This window comes from Manihot esculenta, chromosome 7 (assembly GCF_001659605.2).
Source record: "Manihot esculenta cultivar AM560-2 chromosome 7, M.esculenta_v8, whole genome shotgun sequence".
NCBI lineage: Eukaryota > Viridiplantae > Streptophyta > Magnoliopsida > Malpighiales > Euphorbiaceae > Manihot > Manihot esculenta.
This window is the reverse complement of record NC_035167.2, coordinates 31369757-31387682: the sequence shown is the minus strand read 5'-3', so window position 1 is coordinate 31387682 and position 17926 is coordinate 31369757. Positions and strand designations below refer to the sequence as shown.

At 33.4% G+C, this 17926-nt stretch overlaps 2 protein-coding genes and 1 long non-coding RNA gene across 4 annotated transcripts; 2 read left to right on the top strand and 1 right to left on the bottom strand.

Annotated features, from left to right (window-relative positions):
- Positions 1–611: 611 nt before the first annotated feature.
- LOC110618683 (probable pectate lyase 4) lies at positions 612–4362 on the bottom strand. Of its 2 annotated transcripts, XM_043958053.1 has the most exons (6): positions 4190–4362; positions 3311–3529; positions 2644–2995; positions 2349–2559; positions 2152–2220; positions 612–922 (listed from the first exon to the last, which is right to left on the bottom strand). In XM_043958053.1, exons 2-6 carry the CDS (start codon positions 3435–3437, stop codon positions 692–694), a joined length of 990 nt encoding a protein of 329 aa, XP_043813988.1. In that variant the 5' UTR covers positions 3438–3529; positions 4190–4362; the 3' UTR covers positions 612–691. The 2 variants fall into 2 exon arrangements, with proteins under 2 accessions (XP_043813988.1, XP_021617590.1); XM_021761898.2 differs by lacking the exon at positions 4190–4362 and having other exon boundaries at positions 3311–3563.
- A 6417-nt stretch (positions 4363–10779) lies between these two features.
- On the top strand, positions 10780–14170 carry LOC110619271 (ankyrin repeat-containing protein ITN1). Its single transcript, XM_021762596.2, has 4 exons — positions 10780–11000; positions 11517–12017; positions 12571–12980; positions 13160–14170. Exons 1-4 carry the CDS (start codon positions 10979–10981, stop codon positions 13988–13990), a joined length of 1764 nt encoding a protein of 587 aa, XP_021618288.1. The 5' UTR covers positions 10780–10978; the 3' UTR covers positions 13991–14170.
- A 1950-nt stretch (positions 14171–16120) lies between these two features.
- On the top strand, positions 16121–17897 carry LOC110618763. Its single transcript, XR_006351140.1, has 2 exons — positions 16121–17603; positions 17725–17897. It is a non-coding gene; the product is annotated as an uncharacterized LOC110618763 (long non-coding RNA).
- The last annotated feature ends 29 nt before the right edge of the window (positions 17898–17926 follow it).

Genomic DNA, 17926 nt, shown 5'->3' with positions numbered 1-17926 from the left:
TCTATAAATTATGAAAAAGTGAAATTATATATAATGATTAATACGAAATTATTAAATAATTTAAATTAATCATTTTAAATCAAATGAAAAATAATTTAAAAATTATTTGAATTCGTTTAGACATGCTGTTACAATTAATATCAAAATCATTCTGGATTGACTGGATTAAAAAAATTATACAGAACTCGTGAACCTATAAGAAAAAAGCTATCCATGCGAGACAAAGAAAAAGCTATCTGATGAGATAAAACTGTCCGAATCACTAGCGAACTACAATATTTAAGAGTCCAATTCTAGTATAGCAATTATACACAATCCACGAGAAAAAATTATCACATTCCACATTTATAAATTATAGATTTATAGTATTAGTAAATTATGAAAAAATAAAGTTATATATAATAATTAGTATGAAACTGCTAAATAATTTAAGTTAACTATTTTAAATCTATGTTATTTGGGTAAATATCAATTTGACTGTTACATTTAAATAAATGCGGATTGGACTGTTACATTCACAAGTCTTTGTGTAATTAGAAATAATATTTTATTTGGCACAAAATATAGTTTTTTTTTAATGCAGAAAGGACCTTGAGCATATTAAAAATTAATTCACTTTAACATGAGCTTATATAAATTATTGAGTTATTCTACGTATCCAAATGATTAATCAAGTCAATGTACAACACAACTATACTAATATCTCTTCTGGTCGAGAAATAGATTGCCAGCCTGAACAGATTTGGACAATTTCTTTCAGGGAATCTGATGGAGCTTCCAGTGTCCATGTTGGATAATACTCACTTGGATGAAACACACATTCTTCACCAACATTCGTTAATAAGCATGCTTGAGCTCCATTAAGGAATACATCTCCTTCGGATCTTATTAAGCCAGACTTGGCCTCTTCCTTGTCTGCTGCCTATAGAACCATCAGAATGCCAACATTTTAGGAAAAAATTATTTTATTAACCATAGAAATTAAACATTTTTTAAAATGAGAAAATAACGCAAATACGCAGCAAATAACTTTGACGCAAAAGTTTTTAGCACCCAAATTGCATTATTCTAGCTTTTAAAATCACGCCCACGTCTATCTTTCCTCTTTCCTTTTTCCTTTTTTTTTTCTAAGCCCTCAATAAGGGTACTTACATAGAACAGGATGACCTTTACGGCATTGATTGAGTCCACAATTTAGAAATCAGTAAATCTGATTTTAGTGTCAGTCGAATTTGGAATATGCTGTTCAGCAGTCACTTCAGTGGACTGGTGTTGGATATGACTTAATTTCAAGGTATATCTAAAATTTCAAGGTACATAGAAAAGGGTGAAGTTAAGAAAAGCACGTGTTCGTATAAACACCAACTTTCCAACCATTAATTATGTGGGAGATGAATAAAGTTTTTTTATATATATAATTACACTCATCCCATGCATGATCAATGGTTAGAAAGCTAGTACTCGTATATGCACGTGTTGTCTTTAGCCTCTGCCTATCTAACATCAGTGCACCCTAAGGAGTAATTATACTCATTAATTTCTCTCCAGAAAATATTGACTTGAGAACTTACTTTTTTGTTCAACTTTAAACAGATAACATAGATCTCATTGTGTTCTTGAAGGCAATTAAGATATGCGAACAACAAAGTGATCCTAAGATGCTGAATTGATTGAATTTTAATTACCAATTCTAGAAACTAAGGTATTAGGTGATCCTAAGATGCTGAATTGATTGAATTTTAATTACCAATTCTAGAAACTAAGGTATTAGGTGATCGAATGCCATTTTCACTTTAATACTTCATAATGGGTTTCTTAGAACTTTTTCCTTTTTTTTTGCATCCTGAAAAATGATCTGATGTACAACTTAAAACTATCCAGCTCAACTAAACCCCAATCCTCAAACAGTCGACACCAATGACAAATCATTCGCCATTCTCCCCTGTCGAAGGCCATATCCCCAAGATGCACACAATCAAATTTGGTTTTTTCACTACTTTAATGGTTACTGTTTTTAGTTTATATCCTTGCAAGGATCAGATTTTCATTCACTATATCAGATATGCATCCTTCTGCACAGAAACCTTCGACTACTTATAATATCTTACAGTCAAAAGAAGTTCTAAGTTAAGTAAAAGAGCATCACTTTACCTTCTCTGTATAATATTCAAAGGTCTTTTTCTTCTGTCCTGCTTCATATATATTGCATTGAGAAAATATCTGACAGAATAATCATAAAAATAAACAACAATCATTAGAAAAAAAAAATAATGGTTTGAAATTATATATATGCTTCAAATGTCCTGGAGGCAGAACATCTTATTTATGAAAACGAGAATCATCTTTACCTGGGATTCCACACTTGCACAAACAGCATAGATTCCCCAATTCCTTGTATAATTGTTATACAAATGAACTTTCCCAAATCTAAGCCGAGGTTGCCTTTGCCGTGTTCCATCAAAGAAACAATGGTGAATAGTCACTCGGATGCATCTATCACCCACATGGGAGGGGTCTGCTCCAATAAGCATTGTTTTGTCATGCTGTGCAAAGTAACATCTGGTGCAAAAGCAAAAAGAAAACATAATAATAACATAACATTCAGTTTAATCTTGTAATAAGCAAGGAAGAAAAAAAAACCACCTAGAAACAGTGATATCCGTGCTTTGTCTGGTGATATCAATAAGTCCATCATCATAATCACGAAGGCTGCATCGATCTATCCAAATGTGCCTAGAATTCGGCTTTATTTGAATGCCATCAACATCATGTCCCCTCCCACCTTCAAACTCAAGATTACAGATGATTATATGTTCACATTCTTTCAGTCTTAAGCCCTTGCCAGTTAACTTTACCCTTTGGCCCCTGCCATCTATTGTCTTATAAGATGACACATTCAAGTACGATGAAAGATGAATGGTGCCCGAAACCTCAAAAACTATCCATAGTGGTTCTCTTCTCCTGCATCCCTCACGAAGTGATCCAGGACCATCATCTAAAAATCCAAACACAAGCATTGTAAATTACCACAAAAACCTGATGCATGAATAAAGACTCCAAAAACAAAATTTAGCAAACGACTTATGATTCTATATAGATCACAACCATCCTCAATAAATTTGGTTGAAAAAAGGGCTTAAACCAATTAAATAAGCCATGAATTAACTATGCTTTTCAGTGAATTCTCACTTCTACCTCCAAATATTAAGCTAAAACTGCCTAATTTGATCACAAAAGGCGAAAAAGAAATCTAGGACGGAGGAATTGAAAAAAATGGAGGGTAAAGAGATTGGAGAGGTGAAAAGCACACCGGCCAAAGTGGTGACGGAATAGAGCGGACCGTGGAGGCCACCGGTAGCAAAACGGCCGAATCCCTCGGCTCTGCCGGCCATTGCTCGGAGGTTGAAATCGACGTCGGCGTACGGCAGCGAGGCCATGTTCGTTGCTTTTGTTCGGTTTAGAATTGAAAATTTCTTCTGCGTGGATCAAATGACACTCAAGCCATTCACGACTTCCCGCGGCAAATTGGCTGATACAGTTTGAGCGGACCGACTTATGCTTGTGTATTTTCGTTTTATTATAAATAAAAAAAATTAAATTGACATATAAAGTAATATATTTATTAAATATTATTATTATTATTATTATTATTACTATTATTAGTATCAATTTAGTAGCGTTTATATATAATTGATTGTTATTATTAATAGTTAATAGTTTATTCTATTTAATATCTTTTAAGTATTTAATAAATTATATTTAATTATTATTATTAATATGTAAAAATAATTAATAAAAGTATATGATAAATTATTTTATTAATGAACAGATATAAAATTATTAATTTTTATGCAATATATATAATAATTAAAAATATAATTTTTATGTCCATGCATATTTTTGTTATATAAAAATAAATATTATAAATAATTTAATTATAATTTATAATATTTTATATTTATCTATTATGTTTTATAATTTAATTAATTATCAATGTAAAAATAATTATTATTTTTAGAGGGTTTCATCGTTGTGAGTTAATTAGAGAGGTTTTTTCTTAAAAAATAAAAATTAAAAATTAAGATAGTAGAATATGAGATCTCTCAATTGAGTATATTAGAAAATTATTTTAACTTTTTTTTATATGAGATACGCATAAAAATGTGATTCGTTGAAATAGAATGCTTACCCAGCTTGAGGTGAAGACTCCTCCTTTTGGATTTGTTAGCGCCTCTATCTTGAGTTTGGAAACTGTTGGTGTTGCTCTGGAGCTCTATGGTGGTGATTTTAGGTCTTTCTTGTAGCCGGTTGGCAAAGCAAGGAAGTCAGTGGCGGTTGCTTTTTTTGGTACTCGGATCCTTCATGAATCCAAGTTGTCTATCTCTAACCTTGGGTTTCCTTTGTAGGCCAAGACCCTATTGATCTTTAGTTTTTTATACATGGGCTGGATTGTTTATTGACTTGGACTGAGTCTTAATCTTACGTACTCTTGAGTTTTTAAGCCTTAAGTTAGATGATCACAATGAAATAGTAACGATAGATGAAATAAGCATTTTGCAAATTAGCTAAATTATTTAGACTCCATTTATTTGTAAAAAATAATTTATATTTAAAAAATATTTTTTAAAAAAATATTTTATGCGAAAAAATATTTTTTAATAAAATAATTTATTTTTTATTATTTAATTTTAATAAATTTATATATAAAAATCTTAATAAAATTTTTAAAAGGTAGAATATGATTTTTTTTAAAGTAAAAATCATTTTTCTTAAAAATAATTTCTTTTTTTTATTAGAAAAATATTTTTTTAAATTAATTTTCTTAAAAGTCAATATCAGATGAAGTCTTAATTAGGGGTGAGCAGTATTCGGTTCAAATCGAAAAAATCGATCGAATCGAATTAATTTGAAAATTCAGTTCGGTTTTTTATTTAATTCGGTTCGGTTTGGTTCTTAATTTCAAAATTTTTGATTATTTCGGTTTGATTCAGTTTTGATCAGAAAAAAATCGAAAAAACCGAACAGAATCGATTAGTGATAATAATATATTATTTTTAATAATATAGAGAAATTAAATCATATTAAAATTAAAATATTTTAATTAAATTTTAAAATACTAAAAGTAAAGTGTAAAAAATAAAAAAATTATTAAAAATCGAAATCGATCAAATCGAACCGAATCAGACCGGTTCAGTTCGGTTTCTGACCAAAATCAATTCGGTTCGATTTTTATAAATACTAAAATTTTAATTTTTGATTTATTTGGTTCGATTCGATTTTAAACCGAACCGACCGAATGATCACCCCTAGTCTTAATTAGTGTTTACCCTCTTGATACATGCAAAAAATGTTTAATGGAAAAAAATTATTGTTCCCATATAAATGTTGAGTCTATTCCGATTAGATCCGGACTCGTGATTGTGGCTACCATATTTTCATCGCTCCTGAAGAAAATTATAAATTGATTATTCAAATTCATATATGGATCATAATTTATATTCAAGAATAACACAATAGAACTATCATTTATATCACTAGTTTTTAAATTGTTTTTTAAAGATATGAGATATTATTAATAAAGCAGACAAGTCCAATAGTACTGCATATATAAAATCCTAACAAATTAAGAGTTGTTATAAAATCATACCTCCTCTCAATAGGTCGAGTTTTCATGTAAATTTACCATTAACAGATATAATCTAATAAATTTCTGTTACGCTTATAATTATGCGATTTACTATCAATTAGCTAGTCTCAACTGGATTATTTGGAGATATTATAATTAACTTCATCTTTTTACTGTATATGATCACAGAGATCAAGGTACATAATTCTTAGACAACTGCTTTTGAATTCTAAACAATTCTTTACATTCGCCCTTTTCTTTGGTTTACTGACTTGAGCGTCAAAGTGACTGTCGTAGACACCAACCATCTTACTTTCTCTTTCTTGCAGATTGGCCAATCACGCATAGCTTCATTTCAGCCACATTATTTGGTTCCGTTGTCTAGAAGGTCCATCGAATTATCTCTATTCATTTGGATTAAAACTAGTCTCTTATCCCCTTTCTCTTAAAAAGAAATATTTCTTTTCTCTCTCTTGAAATGGCTAGCAATTCACGAGCTACTACTAAGGTTGCTACCAATGAGGTTGCTATCATTTCTTCCGATCCTAGCGGTAGATAAAATACACCCTCTATGGCCAACGAAGCAGATCTCAACAATCTGAACAATAAGCAAATGCTCCAATACATTCAAAGGTTGCAGGCTACTCTCGAGCAATACAAAACTCGGGAGGAGGCCCCATTCATGACTCCTAGGACAAGGGAGGAAGTCTTTGTTAATACCCTAAGAACTCAAACAGAGACAATCCATATGTGGTCCAAAAGGAAGGCCAAGTTTGAGGAAGAGAAGTCATCACACAATGCTTTGAAGGACGTCGACTGAAAGCTAGTACGGATTATTCGAATGTACCAAAAGGAGTAGGAAGAGGACTTTAGCCTGGACAATGCCTCGCCTCTGTTAGAAGAGATCCTAGCAGAGACCTTTTCCGCTAAGTTTAAACTCTCAAGTTTGGACAAGTATGACGGGATAACAGATCCCAAGAGTTACCTGGCGATCTCTAGAACAACAATGCAAGTTCAAGATGTCAATGATTTTGTCTTGTGCCGAGTGTTCTCACCCACCCTCACAGGTTTAGCTCAGAAACGGTATCAACATCTGAGCCTAGATCAGTTCAAAACTTTACACAATTTGCTATGTTGTTCAAGTCCAGGTTCATTACTTGCATACCTCCTAAAATGCTCTGCTCTGACTTGCGAAAGATCTGCTAAGAAGAGGACGAGTCTTTAAGGAGCTTTATCTCGCGTTTCAATGCAGATGCAATACAGGTAGAAGAATTAAATCATGAGATAGCATGTGAAGCGTTGAAAAAATGAGTGCACAACACCAAGTTCATAGATTCTCTAATAAAAAACCCAGCCGCTACTTACCAGCAGCTAATGGACAAAGTCCAGAAATACATAAGGCTGGATGATGAAGTCTAGGTGCTGAGCAAGGACAAGAGAATGAGTCACAAGCAAACCCAGAAGCCGAAAAGGCGAGGATAGGAAGCAGACCATAGGAACTACCCAGTGTTCCGAGAAAAGGACGACCGAGGTACATATAAGAACTACACTCTATTGAATAACTCACGGATACACATCTTAATGTGGATCAGAAAAACGACAAAGAGGTCAAATGACCCACCAAGCTTAACCCAGACAAATCAGGCATGCGAGATTGAACAAAATATTGTCAATTTCATGAAGGTATAGGCACACTACAGAAGAGTGCCGACAGCTAAAAGATGAAATTGAGAGACTGATAAGAGATAACTCATTCCGAAAGTTTGCTATAAAAGACAGAGAAGAAAAGAGGTTAGGACTTGTGGTAAGAACACCAGTCAATCCTGATGAAATTAAACCCGAAGGGGTTATTCACGTAATTGCGAAAGGACTGGGTGGAAATATAGAAGCAGAATATCACAAATATTTAGCTCCTGAGTCAAACTCTGAGTTTTAAAATTGGTCAAGTTAGATGATCGAGTCTTTTGTTTTATTCTTGAAAGAATGTTTGTGATAAAATTATGATGTATTTTTCAAACCTTTTTTTATATGTAAATTAGAAATATTAGATGGATGAAAGCGTAGAGACAAGAACAAAGCCCACAAGGCGGGTAACAGCCAGGCAAGCCACAAGGTGGGTAACTGCTAGGCAAGCCGCAAGATGAGTATCTGCCAGGTACATGACCAGGTATTAGTCCCAATGAACTAAGGCATTTCATGCCAAAGCCACAAAGCGGATATCCGCCAAGCAAGCCACAAGGTAGGTATCCACTAGGCACATGACCGGGTGTCAGTCTCGATGAACTAAGGCATTTCATACCAAAACCACAAGGCGGATATCCTTTAGGCAAGCCACAAGGCGGGTATCCGCCAGACACATGATCAGGTGTTAATCCTAATAAACTAAGATATTTCATATCAAAGCCACAAGGTGGATATCTATCAGGCATATAACTGGGTTTCAATCTCGATGAACTAAGGCATTTCATGCCAAAAGTTATAAGGCGGGTATTAGCCAGGCGAGCCACAAGATGAGTATCTGCGTTCATACCAAAGCCACAAGTCGAGTATCCACCATGCACATGACCGAGTGTCAATCCTAATGAACTAAGACATTTCATGCTAAAGTCACAAGGCGGGTTTTCACTAGGCAAGCCATAAGGCAGGTATCCACTAAGCACATGACCGGATGTCAGTCCCGATGAACTAAGGCATTTCATGCCAAAGCCACAAGGCAGGTATCCTCCAAGCGCACGATCGGATGTCAGTCCCGTAAACTAAGGCATTTTCTGCCAACGCCACAAGGCGGGTATCTGCCAGGCACATAACTGAGTGTTAGTTTCGATAAACTAAGGCATTTCATGCTAAAGCCATAAGGCAGGTATTCGTCAAGCAAGCCACAAGGCAAGTATCCGCCAGACGCACGACTGAGTATTAGTCCCATGAACTAAGGTATTTTCTGCCAAGGCCACAAGGAGAGTATCCGCCAGGCACATGATCAGGTGTTAGTCCCGATAAACAAAAGTTTCAAAGTCACAAGGCGGATATCCACCGGGCGAGTCTTCAAGTGTTAGTCCCAAAAGAAAATAGCAAGTTTTTGCCAAAAAGCGTCATAAGGCGAGTAACTGCCAGGCGAGTCTTCGGGTGTCAGTTCCAAAAGATAAAGGCAAGTTTTTACCAAAAAGTACTACAAGACAGGTAATTGTCAGGCAAGTCTTCGATTGTTAGTCCTGTTGAAATATATCTAAGGCATTTTATGCCACAAAGCAGGAGTCCATTAAGCAGATGTCCAAGTATTAGTTCCGCTGAATGAAATATATCTAAGGCATTCTAAAAGCCACGATGTGGGTATCCACTAGGCTCATAACCGCGTGTTGTCCCGCTAATCGAATTATTTAAGACATTTTTTATGCCAAGGCCAAGTTATTTATGTTAAAGTCCGGCTATGGTCGAGTACCGATCCTAATATACTTGGAAAAAAATAAGGTAATTGTCATTTATGCCCTAGTGAAGCAACGTGAGCCTGAAGAGCCAATCCAGATATGCCACGTGCCCAAAATTGTAAAGACAATTGTAAACTTTGAATTTGAAGAATTAAAGACCAGTAGGAGAACCTCTAATGTTACACAATAATCAACCAAAGTAAGCTATAAGCTATCGCCATAAGATAAAGCCATGTGACAAGGCTCTAATAAGTTGATACGCTGTTCCATCCATAGAAAAGAAGATCCGGACATCGTAGCACTCGGTTCTTTATCAAGCTCATCTTTTTCTTAATAGGTCAAATCTTCACATAAAGTTACCATTAGTGAATATAATATAGCAGATTCCCGCTACGCCTATAATCGCGGAATCCTCTATCAATTAGCTTGTCTAAACTGAATTATCAAGAGATGCCATAATTAATTATATTTTCTTATAATATAAAAGTTAATGATTACAAAAATTAAGGTATCTAATTCTTAGATAATTACTCTTGAATTCTAAATAATTGAGTCGCCACATCACTTTTTCTTTCTTTTAGATTGATCAATTGTGACATAATTTCATTTCACCCAAATTACTAATTGGTATTAACTATTGAATCTTCGTAATAAAAGAACAGATGAATCTTTGTTGGTCCATTTTGTTTTTTTATTTTGATTGGATAGTTGGCTTGTTCGTCTATATTTGTTTGAGACCACTTGTGCTCATAGTTCTCTCACCCAATTAGGAATATTTGCTGGTGGAATTTTTACAATAACACAATTTAACCGAATCCATTAGGTAATATATAATAAATTCTGAGATAAATTTGATGAATTTTTTTTTTAAAACATTACTAATATAAAAATATACTATTACATATAAGTAAAATGATTTATATTTAAATTTAAATAAAAATTTAAGCTTTAAGAAAAATGCCGCAGAAGAAAAGAAACATGCTTTTTTTTTCTTTTAAAGAAAGAGAATAAAAAAAAGTATAAAAAATATTTTTTTGTTATTAAATTACTTTTATTGTTTGGGTAAAAAAATTTTAAAAAAAATCATAAAGTTAATTTTTCAAAATAATTGAAAGTAAAGAGAATATGAAAAATTGTAATGATAAATTTAGTATATTTGACTAAAAAAATTCAACTTTACTTTTTTTTAATTATTGATAAAATTTTTAATTTTAGGTAAAAAAATTTTAATTTTCAAATTTATTATAATTATAATAATTTTTTAAATTAATTTAATTAGATAATTTTAATAAAATATTTTTTTATTAATTTTATTATTAGTTAATTACTAATTAAAAAAATAATTCAAATTAAAAAAATTAAATTATTGTAAATATTAATACTATAAAAATTAAATTGTTAAAATTAAAATGATTAAACGGTTATAAAAAATAAATTTTAAAAATTATATTATTATAATTTAACAGTAAATTTAATAAAAAATTTAAAAATTAAATTATTTATTATTAAAATCATCTAAGTTACAAATTAATCTCATATTTTTAAGGTATAATTTTAAGAAAAAAAAAGTTTAAGCTTTATGTTTGAAATTCTTTTGCTAATTATTCCTAAATCAAACGTTGTAAATTGATCTTCACTAGAGTTGGAGCTCCCTGCTAGGAAAGCTCGAGGAAAGAGCATAGCCGTGGTCGGAAGCGAACGTCATAGTGGAGTTGATTAGTTAACATGGAAAAAAGTGGACTTGTCAAAGAATAATTGTGGAAGCTAAAATCTAATCCAAGAAACAAACAATCTGCTCTATCACGCTCCACTTGGGGCCACGACCCTTCCCTGCACCTTCTCCCTTTTCTCTTCTCTCTCTCTCTTTCTTCCATTTGATGACCCTTTTGGTCTCTTCTTTATTTCACCACCAACAAATTTTCAAGCAATCATGGCCTCCCCAGTCGAAGAAGGTACTCTTTTTATTGATTAGATCGATTTTCTTGGTTACTTTTGATAGTTTGATTCTTTTTCTGTATTGGGTTTTTGTTTTGGAGTTGAAGCGATTTTCGTGTTAGTGAATCTAGTCTAGGAGAGTACTGTAACTCTACTGTTGCTTGGATGCTTGCAGAGATTATGACTGAGAAACTTCACTTCTGCTGTTTTCTGGGAGATTTTCCCTTCCATCAAACAGATGGGTTGTGAAATTTACTTTTATTAATCTCTCCGATCAGTTCACTTTTTGGTTTTCTTGGATGTAAATCTCAGTTTGGTTTGAAGGAAAATTGAAGTAGAAAAATGGGATTGCAAAAAGTTTTTCTCTTTTTCTTTTTTCTTTCTTTAATGGAATCTAGGGGACCATCAATTCTATCCATAACAGACCTGAAAATTTTCATATGGAATCCTAGGACTTCATCCTTGAAACATAACAGACCTACAGAAAAGCTGTAATTGATTATTTCTTTTTGTGGGCTTGATGGATTGTGCAGGGAGAGAGAGGGACCTAGAGAAGGGGCTAGTGCCTCCACAACAAAACCAAAACCCTCTTGCTGAACCCTCTCCAACACCGTCGCCTTCCTCAACTTCATCAGCTCCAGCATTAGTTCTATCAAACTCGGGAAAACGGATAGATCAAGCTGGAAAAAAGAAGTATGTAAAACAAGTAACTGGGCGGCATAATGACACTGAGCTGCACTTGGCAGCTCAAAATGGTGATTTGGCAGCTGTAAAGCAGATTCTTGATGATATTGATTCGCAACTGGTGGGGACTTTGAGTGGGGAGGACTTTGATGCAGAGGTTGCCGAAATTAGAGCATCAGTAGTGAATGAGGAGAATGAGTTAGGAGAGACAGCACTCTTTACTGCTGCGGATAAAGGGCATCTTGAGGTGGTGAAAGAGTTGTTGAAGTATTCAAGTAGAGAGTGCATTACAAGGAAGAACAGATCTGGCTTTGATCCTTTGCATATTGCTGCTATGCAAGGGCACCATGGTAATGTTCTGAGCTTTTTTTCGTTTTATTGTTTGTTTGAAGTGATTGATTTTGTATGGTCATTAAATTCATAAATAAGATATCATATTAATTTTGGAGGAAATGTGAACTAAAGCATCTAATGATGGTAGGCAAACAGCCCGTTTAGGCTTTAGAGTTTGACTCAATAGTCAAATAAGCTCTTAAGTTTTTCTAGGTCTAAATAAGACCTTCAAACTAGAAAAGATCAAATAAGTCGTTCATATTTTGAAAAATAAATCAAATAAGGTTTGCAAATCCAAGGTCTAGTATCTCCATGGTTTCTTTTAAATGATACAGAATGCAATCTTCCATATTGAGGATAGCTTTTCATCTTCCACTCCAGCCCAAAGAGCATCTAAGAACAATTTGGACACATTACTTGTTGTATTGTAATTATAGAAAACTTTAAGTGCCTGTCTTGATGTTTATTATATATTTTACAAATGACACCAGCTGTAGAAGTTATGTTCCTATTATCAGTTGAGCTTGGCACTCATTGGGAAAGCAACTCACAGTGATTATTTCATTGCAGCCATTGTCCAAGTGCTGCTAGATCATGACCCAAGCTTGAGTCAAACATATGGTCCTTCAAAAGCAACCCCTCTTGTATCTGCAGCTACAAGGGGACATACTGCAGTAGTTGTTGAATTGCTGTCAAAGGATGGTAGCTTATTAGAGATTTCTAGATCCAATGGCAAAAATGCATTGCATTTAGCTGCTAGACAGGGGCATGTAGATGTTGTAAAAGCATTGCTTGGCAAGGATTCACAGTTGGCACGAAGGACTGACAAAAAAGGGCAGACTGCTTTGCATATGGCTGTAAAAGGGCAGAGCTGTGAGGTAGTTAAATTGCTTCTCGAGGCTGATGCTGCTATTGTGATGCTTCCAGACAAATTTGGTAACACAGCATTACACGTGGCAACTAGGAAGAAACGGGTGGAGGTATGATATGCTCATTTTCCTTCTGCTGCCCTATTATGCTCATTTTATGTTTTGTTCCTGAAATGTGAAGGTCCCGTGCATCTCCCTGTTTTAAAGTTTAGATGAATCCTAAGCTATACTTTGCAGCTTTTTAATAGTTTAGTAACTTCTTAGGTTTGAAACCTACATTGTTTGTGCAGATAGTGAATGCGTTGTTATTACTTCCCGACACAAACGTGAATGCACTCACAAGAGACCATAAAACAGCTCTTGACATCGCAGAAGACCTTACCCTCTCGGAAGAATCATCAGAATTAAAAGAATGCCTTTATAAATACGGTGCTGTTAGAGCTAATGAACTCAACCAACCAAGGGATGAGTTGAGGAAAACCGTAACTCAAATTAAGAAAGATGTTCACACACAGCTCGAACAAACCAGAAAGACCAACAAGAATGTACACAACATTTCTAAAGAACTCAGGAAGCTACACCGTGAAGGGATCAACAATGCTACCAACTCGGTGACAGTGGTGGCTGTGCTATTTGCAACAGTGGCCTTTGCAGCCATATTTACTGTACCAGGAGGTGATGCAGATAGTGGAATGGCAGTGGTGGTGAGCTATGCATCTTTCAAAATTTTCTTCATCTTTAATGCTATTGCTCTCTTCACCTCATTGGCTGTTGTGGTAGTTCAAATTACACTGGTTAGAGGTGAGACAAAAGCCGAGAGACGGGTAGTGGAGGTGATAAACAAATTAATGTGGTTGGCTTCTGTGTGCACTTCAGTTGCATTTATAGCCTCATCTTATATAGTGGTCGGCCGGAAACACGAGTGGGCGGCTATTTTGGTTACGGTTGTAGGGGGAGTGATCATGGCCGGAGTACTTGGCACAATGACTTATTATGTGGTGAAGTCAAAGAGGATTCGGTCGATGAGGAAGAAGGAGAAGTATGCAAGAAGAAGTGGATCCAACTCATGGCAACACTCTGACTTCTCCAATTCAGAAGTTGATAGAATTTATGCCCTTTAATTTGTGAATGTATTAACTTGTTGGCATAGCTTGAGATTGTACAAGAGTAAAACAATGGATGTTGAAGTAAATGAAGGTGTTTTCAAATAACAATGTGATGCAGGCAGATCCTCCCCTTGAGGGATTGCATATTTGGGGTACTGCAGAATGCTACCAATCGAATTCAGTTTGATTTTTCAATTTAATTTTATTTTTGGTACATGTTGCAATGATTTCCATAAAATTTGCATTTTTGCATTTTTTTTTCCCTTAAAATTAGAATGTGATGACCGTCGGACTTTTCACATCCGAGATGAGACAAGGCTCTTGAGAAAGATATAGGCTTAAGGTTTATCAAGCCAATCTAAAGTAGGTACGCAACATTGCAGACTTCAGCCCGGTGACGTGAAGCAGGCCGGACTAACCATACACGCAGTAGCTCTAGTTCGGTGACGTGCCTCTGGTGATGTGACAAGAGGCAGGAGAGTGGGTTCAATCATCTTGTAGCCCTACCAGCATACGCACCGGAAAAATTAAATGGTCCATTGATCGAGAAGGGTATGCTAGCATATCTACATATACGGTCTGAGTGACAAGGACCGAAGAAGGGTATGCTAATATATCACTCAGACCGAAGAAGGGTATGCTAATATATCTATATGTACGGTCTGAGTGATAGGGATCGATAACACTGTAATATAATGACAGTTATGTGTTATTAAAGAACAAAAGATTGATGGTTATCATTTAACACTGCATGACGGTTATGTATTATTAGAAGATAAAAGAGTCATGGTTCTTGCGTTATTAAAAGATAAAAGAGTGACGGTTCTTACGTTATTAAAGGACAAAAAGTGATGGTTCTTGTCATTAGAGAATAAATGGAAAAGAACTGAAAGAAGAAATGAAAAAAACTAAGGGGAGAAATGTATCAAAATAAATTTTAAATTATTTTAAATAATTTTAAATTAATTTTTATTTTCCCTCTGTTTTCTTTCCAACCCAACTTTATCTCCTCTCTTTCTTTTCCCTTTTTTTCTTCATGTTTGGTTTATGATGTAGTGTCCGAAAATGCAGTTAATCTGGACGAAAACATTACTTTCACGTGTGAAATGGGTCAGCCATACGCAGACAGCCTAATCGACAAGCTTATTTATCAAAATTAAAAATTGTCTTAATCTTATGTAGGACCCCTGTCCGTTATCTCAACTTATATTAAATTAAATTAAATTAAATCATTTCATTTTAAGCAATAAATAAAGCCGCCTTCCTTTCTTTGAAAACTGTTTGTATATTCGACTGTGATGTTGAGATTAAAGTAATTTACAGCATAGTATCTAAAGTTTAATGAAATCTATAATTTAATCTTTATTTATTTAATATTAAATAATTTAATTTTTAAAATTTTATTTTATTAACAATAATTCTTCTGTTAATTTTACTGTTAATTGAAAAAGACCACTCAAATTAAAGAATTAAATATTAAAATTATAAAAATTAAATTATTATAAAATATTAAAATTAAAAAAAACCATTATAAAAAATAAATCTAAAAAATTAAAATTATTGTAGTTTAAATAATTTTATTAATAAAATAAAATTTTATGTCCAAATTATTTATTATTAAAATGATAGGATTAAATTATAAGGTTTACTAAATTTTAAGAACTATATTATAAATCACATAAGGATAATTTATTAAAATGATTTAATTATGTCTAATATAAAATTTTTTAATTTAAAAATGTAATAAATTAATAATGAAATAATAAGAAGAAATATTAAAGATTTAAAATAATGTAAACGAAACATAATATTTAAATTTTTACATATTATTATGATATTAATATCATTTAGAATTCAAATGAATTTTTCATATAAGATTTTAATTTCTTTTAAATGAAATCTTTTTATTTAAAAAAGTAAATTTTTTTTCTTTTAAATAATAAAATTATTTTAAAAAAATTAATTTAATTGAATTTTTATAAAAAAATTTATTTTAAATAGAGGGTCAAAATTTTTTACATAAATAAATAAATATACAAAATTTTAATTAAAATAAAGTACAATATTATTCTTCAATTAAAATGTCTATTTAAACATAATAAATTTAAAATAATAAATCGTTAAAAAAACAGAGAGAGTGCGTAAATGGGATATGTGAACGTTATTCATGTTTATTTGGGCCTAATTTGGACCAGTTAATGCGCCTATTTCGAACTAAAAACGGTGCGTTTCGGTTTCGCTGGTCGTCTTCCTTGTAGCTTTCTTGAAAGCTGGGAGAAAAAATGGTGAGAATTCGGGTGAACTCGTGAAGCATGGATGAGGAGAGAGCCGTAAAGCATTAGAGCTTCTGTACACTTATCTAGCACTTTTAGAATTGAAGAAATCGGACATGCAATCGTCCAGAGTTCGAAACTTCACTACAGAATCTATCCCTTAATGTTTAGTTAAGCTTCAACCTCCCAAATCACCCTTCCATGAACTCCGATTGGTGATTCCGAATTTATTTTTGCTTCAATTTCTCGCCATTAGAGTTTTGGTGGATCATTTGCAGGACCAGGTTATGTATAAGAAGGCTATATGCTGAGAGACAATTGTCGAAGCAATTGAGATAAAGTTGATGAAAAGATGAATATTCCAATCAAGTCCAGCAACCGGTCGGTACATTTTTAGCGAGTACTGGAACTGAGTTTTTTCCCCTCTTTTATTAGTTCATGCTCTGTGTTTGAATTCGAAATTGAGATGCATTAAAATTAACAATCTAGGGATTTTTTATTTGTTTGCTTGATAATGATTGAGATACATTAAAATGGGAAGAAAATAGTAGATTCACTTGGAAAGACTTCAGATTGAGCTCATGCAATTGTGTTTTTCCAGATTTGGAAGTGTTTCAAGAAGAAACAACTCAGCTTTGTTGGCAGGGAAACAACTTGAGAGTGACAAACAGTTGTGTGCTTATATCAGAATGAATGATAAAAATAAGATACCTATGCAAGTGTTGGAATCCAATTCAACCATGGGCCAATTTTAGTCTTCATGTTATCCTACATTTTGGGGTTATTTTTTTCAAGATTCTTATATTGCAAGTTTTGAAGTAGTGATCATAATCTTGACTGGTTGAAATTTATATGGAATTTTATTTATTAGTTAAGCTTTAGAGCTATATAAACAGCACATTATGGTATTTTAAGGTTAATTATTTGAGCTGTATAGAAAGTTTCTTCCCATTCAATAGACGTTTCCTGTATTCATCAGTATTTTTTCTCCAACAAGTCATTGATTCAAAGGATTTCATTGTCACAGAGTTAGAAATTTAGGACCATCATTATTCTTTTGTTTCTACAGATTGTGCTGAGGTTGCAGCCACCCAACACAAATCCTGCTCAGATTTCTGCAAGTGGTGGATCTCTGCTTTAGAGTTTGATGTTTGTGCTTTTTGTAGAAGTGGGACCATTACTTTTTCAGTGAGTCTAGTTGCCTGTCTCTTCTAATCACTTGTAGTTTGTGCTCTTCCTGCACTATGGATTAGGAAATTGACTCGGTGATTGAAAGTGGCTGTGATAAATCAATCGATAAAGGGGATACCTTCACAAATAAGCTACTGATCTCTGGTGCATATTCTAAATTTAATGTAAGTTCTGCTTATCTTCATTCACTATTTGCGTGAGGATCACCTTCAAAGACATTTGGGACAAATAATCGAAACTTTGAAGCACGTAGCAAAACTGACATTCATGCACTTCATTTATAAGGCTGCCAGGAGCGAAGAATGCCTGAAAAGTTGATGGATTTTATGTAAATTAACACCAGACTGGGTGAAAAATGCTGTGTTCATTGGTTGCATAACTTGCACTGATGTATCGGAACAAATTCAGAATTGAAGTTGTGTTTAGTGAAAACTTATACAAAGAGAACTTTATAATTACTTGAATTTCAAGATTAGTGTACCTCATT

What these genes read in the sequence shown, in the direction of transcription:
- LOC110619271 (XM_021762596.2), top strand. Translation starts at nt 10,979, where the DNA reads ATGGCCTCCCCAGTCGAAGAAG. An exon ending in GGCCTCCCCAGTCGAAGAAG is followed by an intron (nt 11,001 to 11,516) that starts GTACTCTTTTTA and finishes TGGATTGTGCAG; the next exon opens with GGAGAGAGAGGGACCTAGAG. An exon ending in TGCTATGCAAGGGCACCATG is followed by an intron (nt 12,018 to 12,570) that starts GTAATGTTCTGA and finishes ATTTCATTGCAG; the next exon opens with CCATTGTCCAAGTGCTGCTA.
- LOC110618683 (XM_043958053.1), bottom strand. Translation starts at nt 3,437, where the DNA reads ATGGCCTCGCTGCCGTACGCCGACGTCGATTTCAACCTCCGAGCAATG. An exon ending in TTCCGTCACCACTTTGGCCG is followed by an intron (nt 2,996 to 3,310) that starts GTGTGCTTTTCA and finishes TTGGATTTTTAG; the next exon opens with ATGATGGTCCTGGATCACTT. An exon ending in TTGAATATTATACAGAGAAG is followed by an intron (nt 923 to 2,151) that starts GTAAAGTGATGC and finishes ATGGTTCTATAG; the next exon opens with GCAGCAGACAAGGAAGAGGC.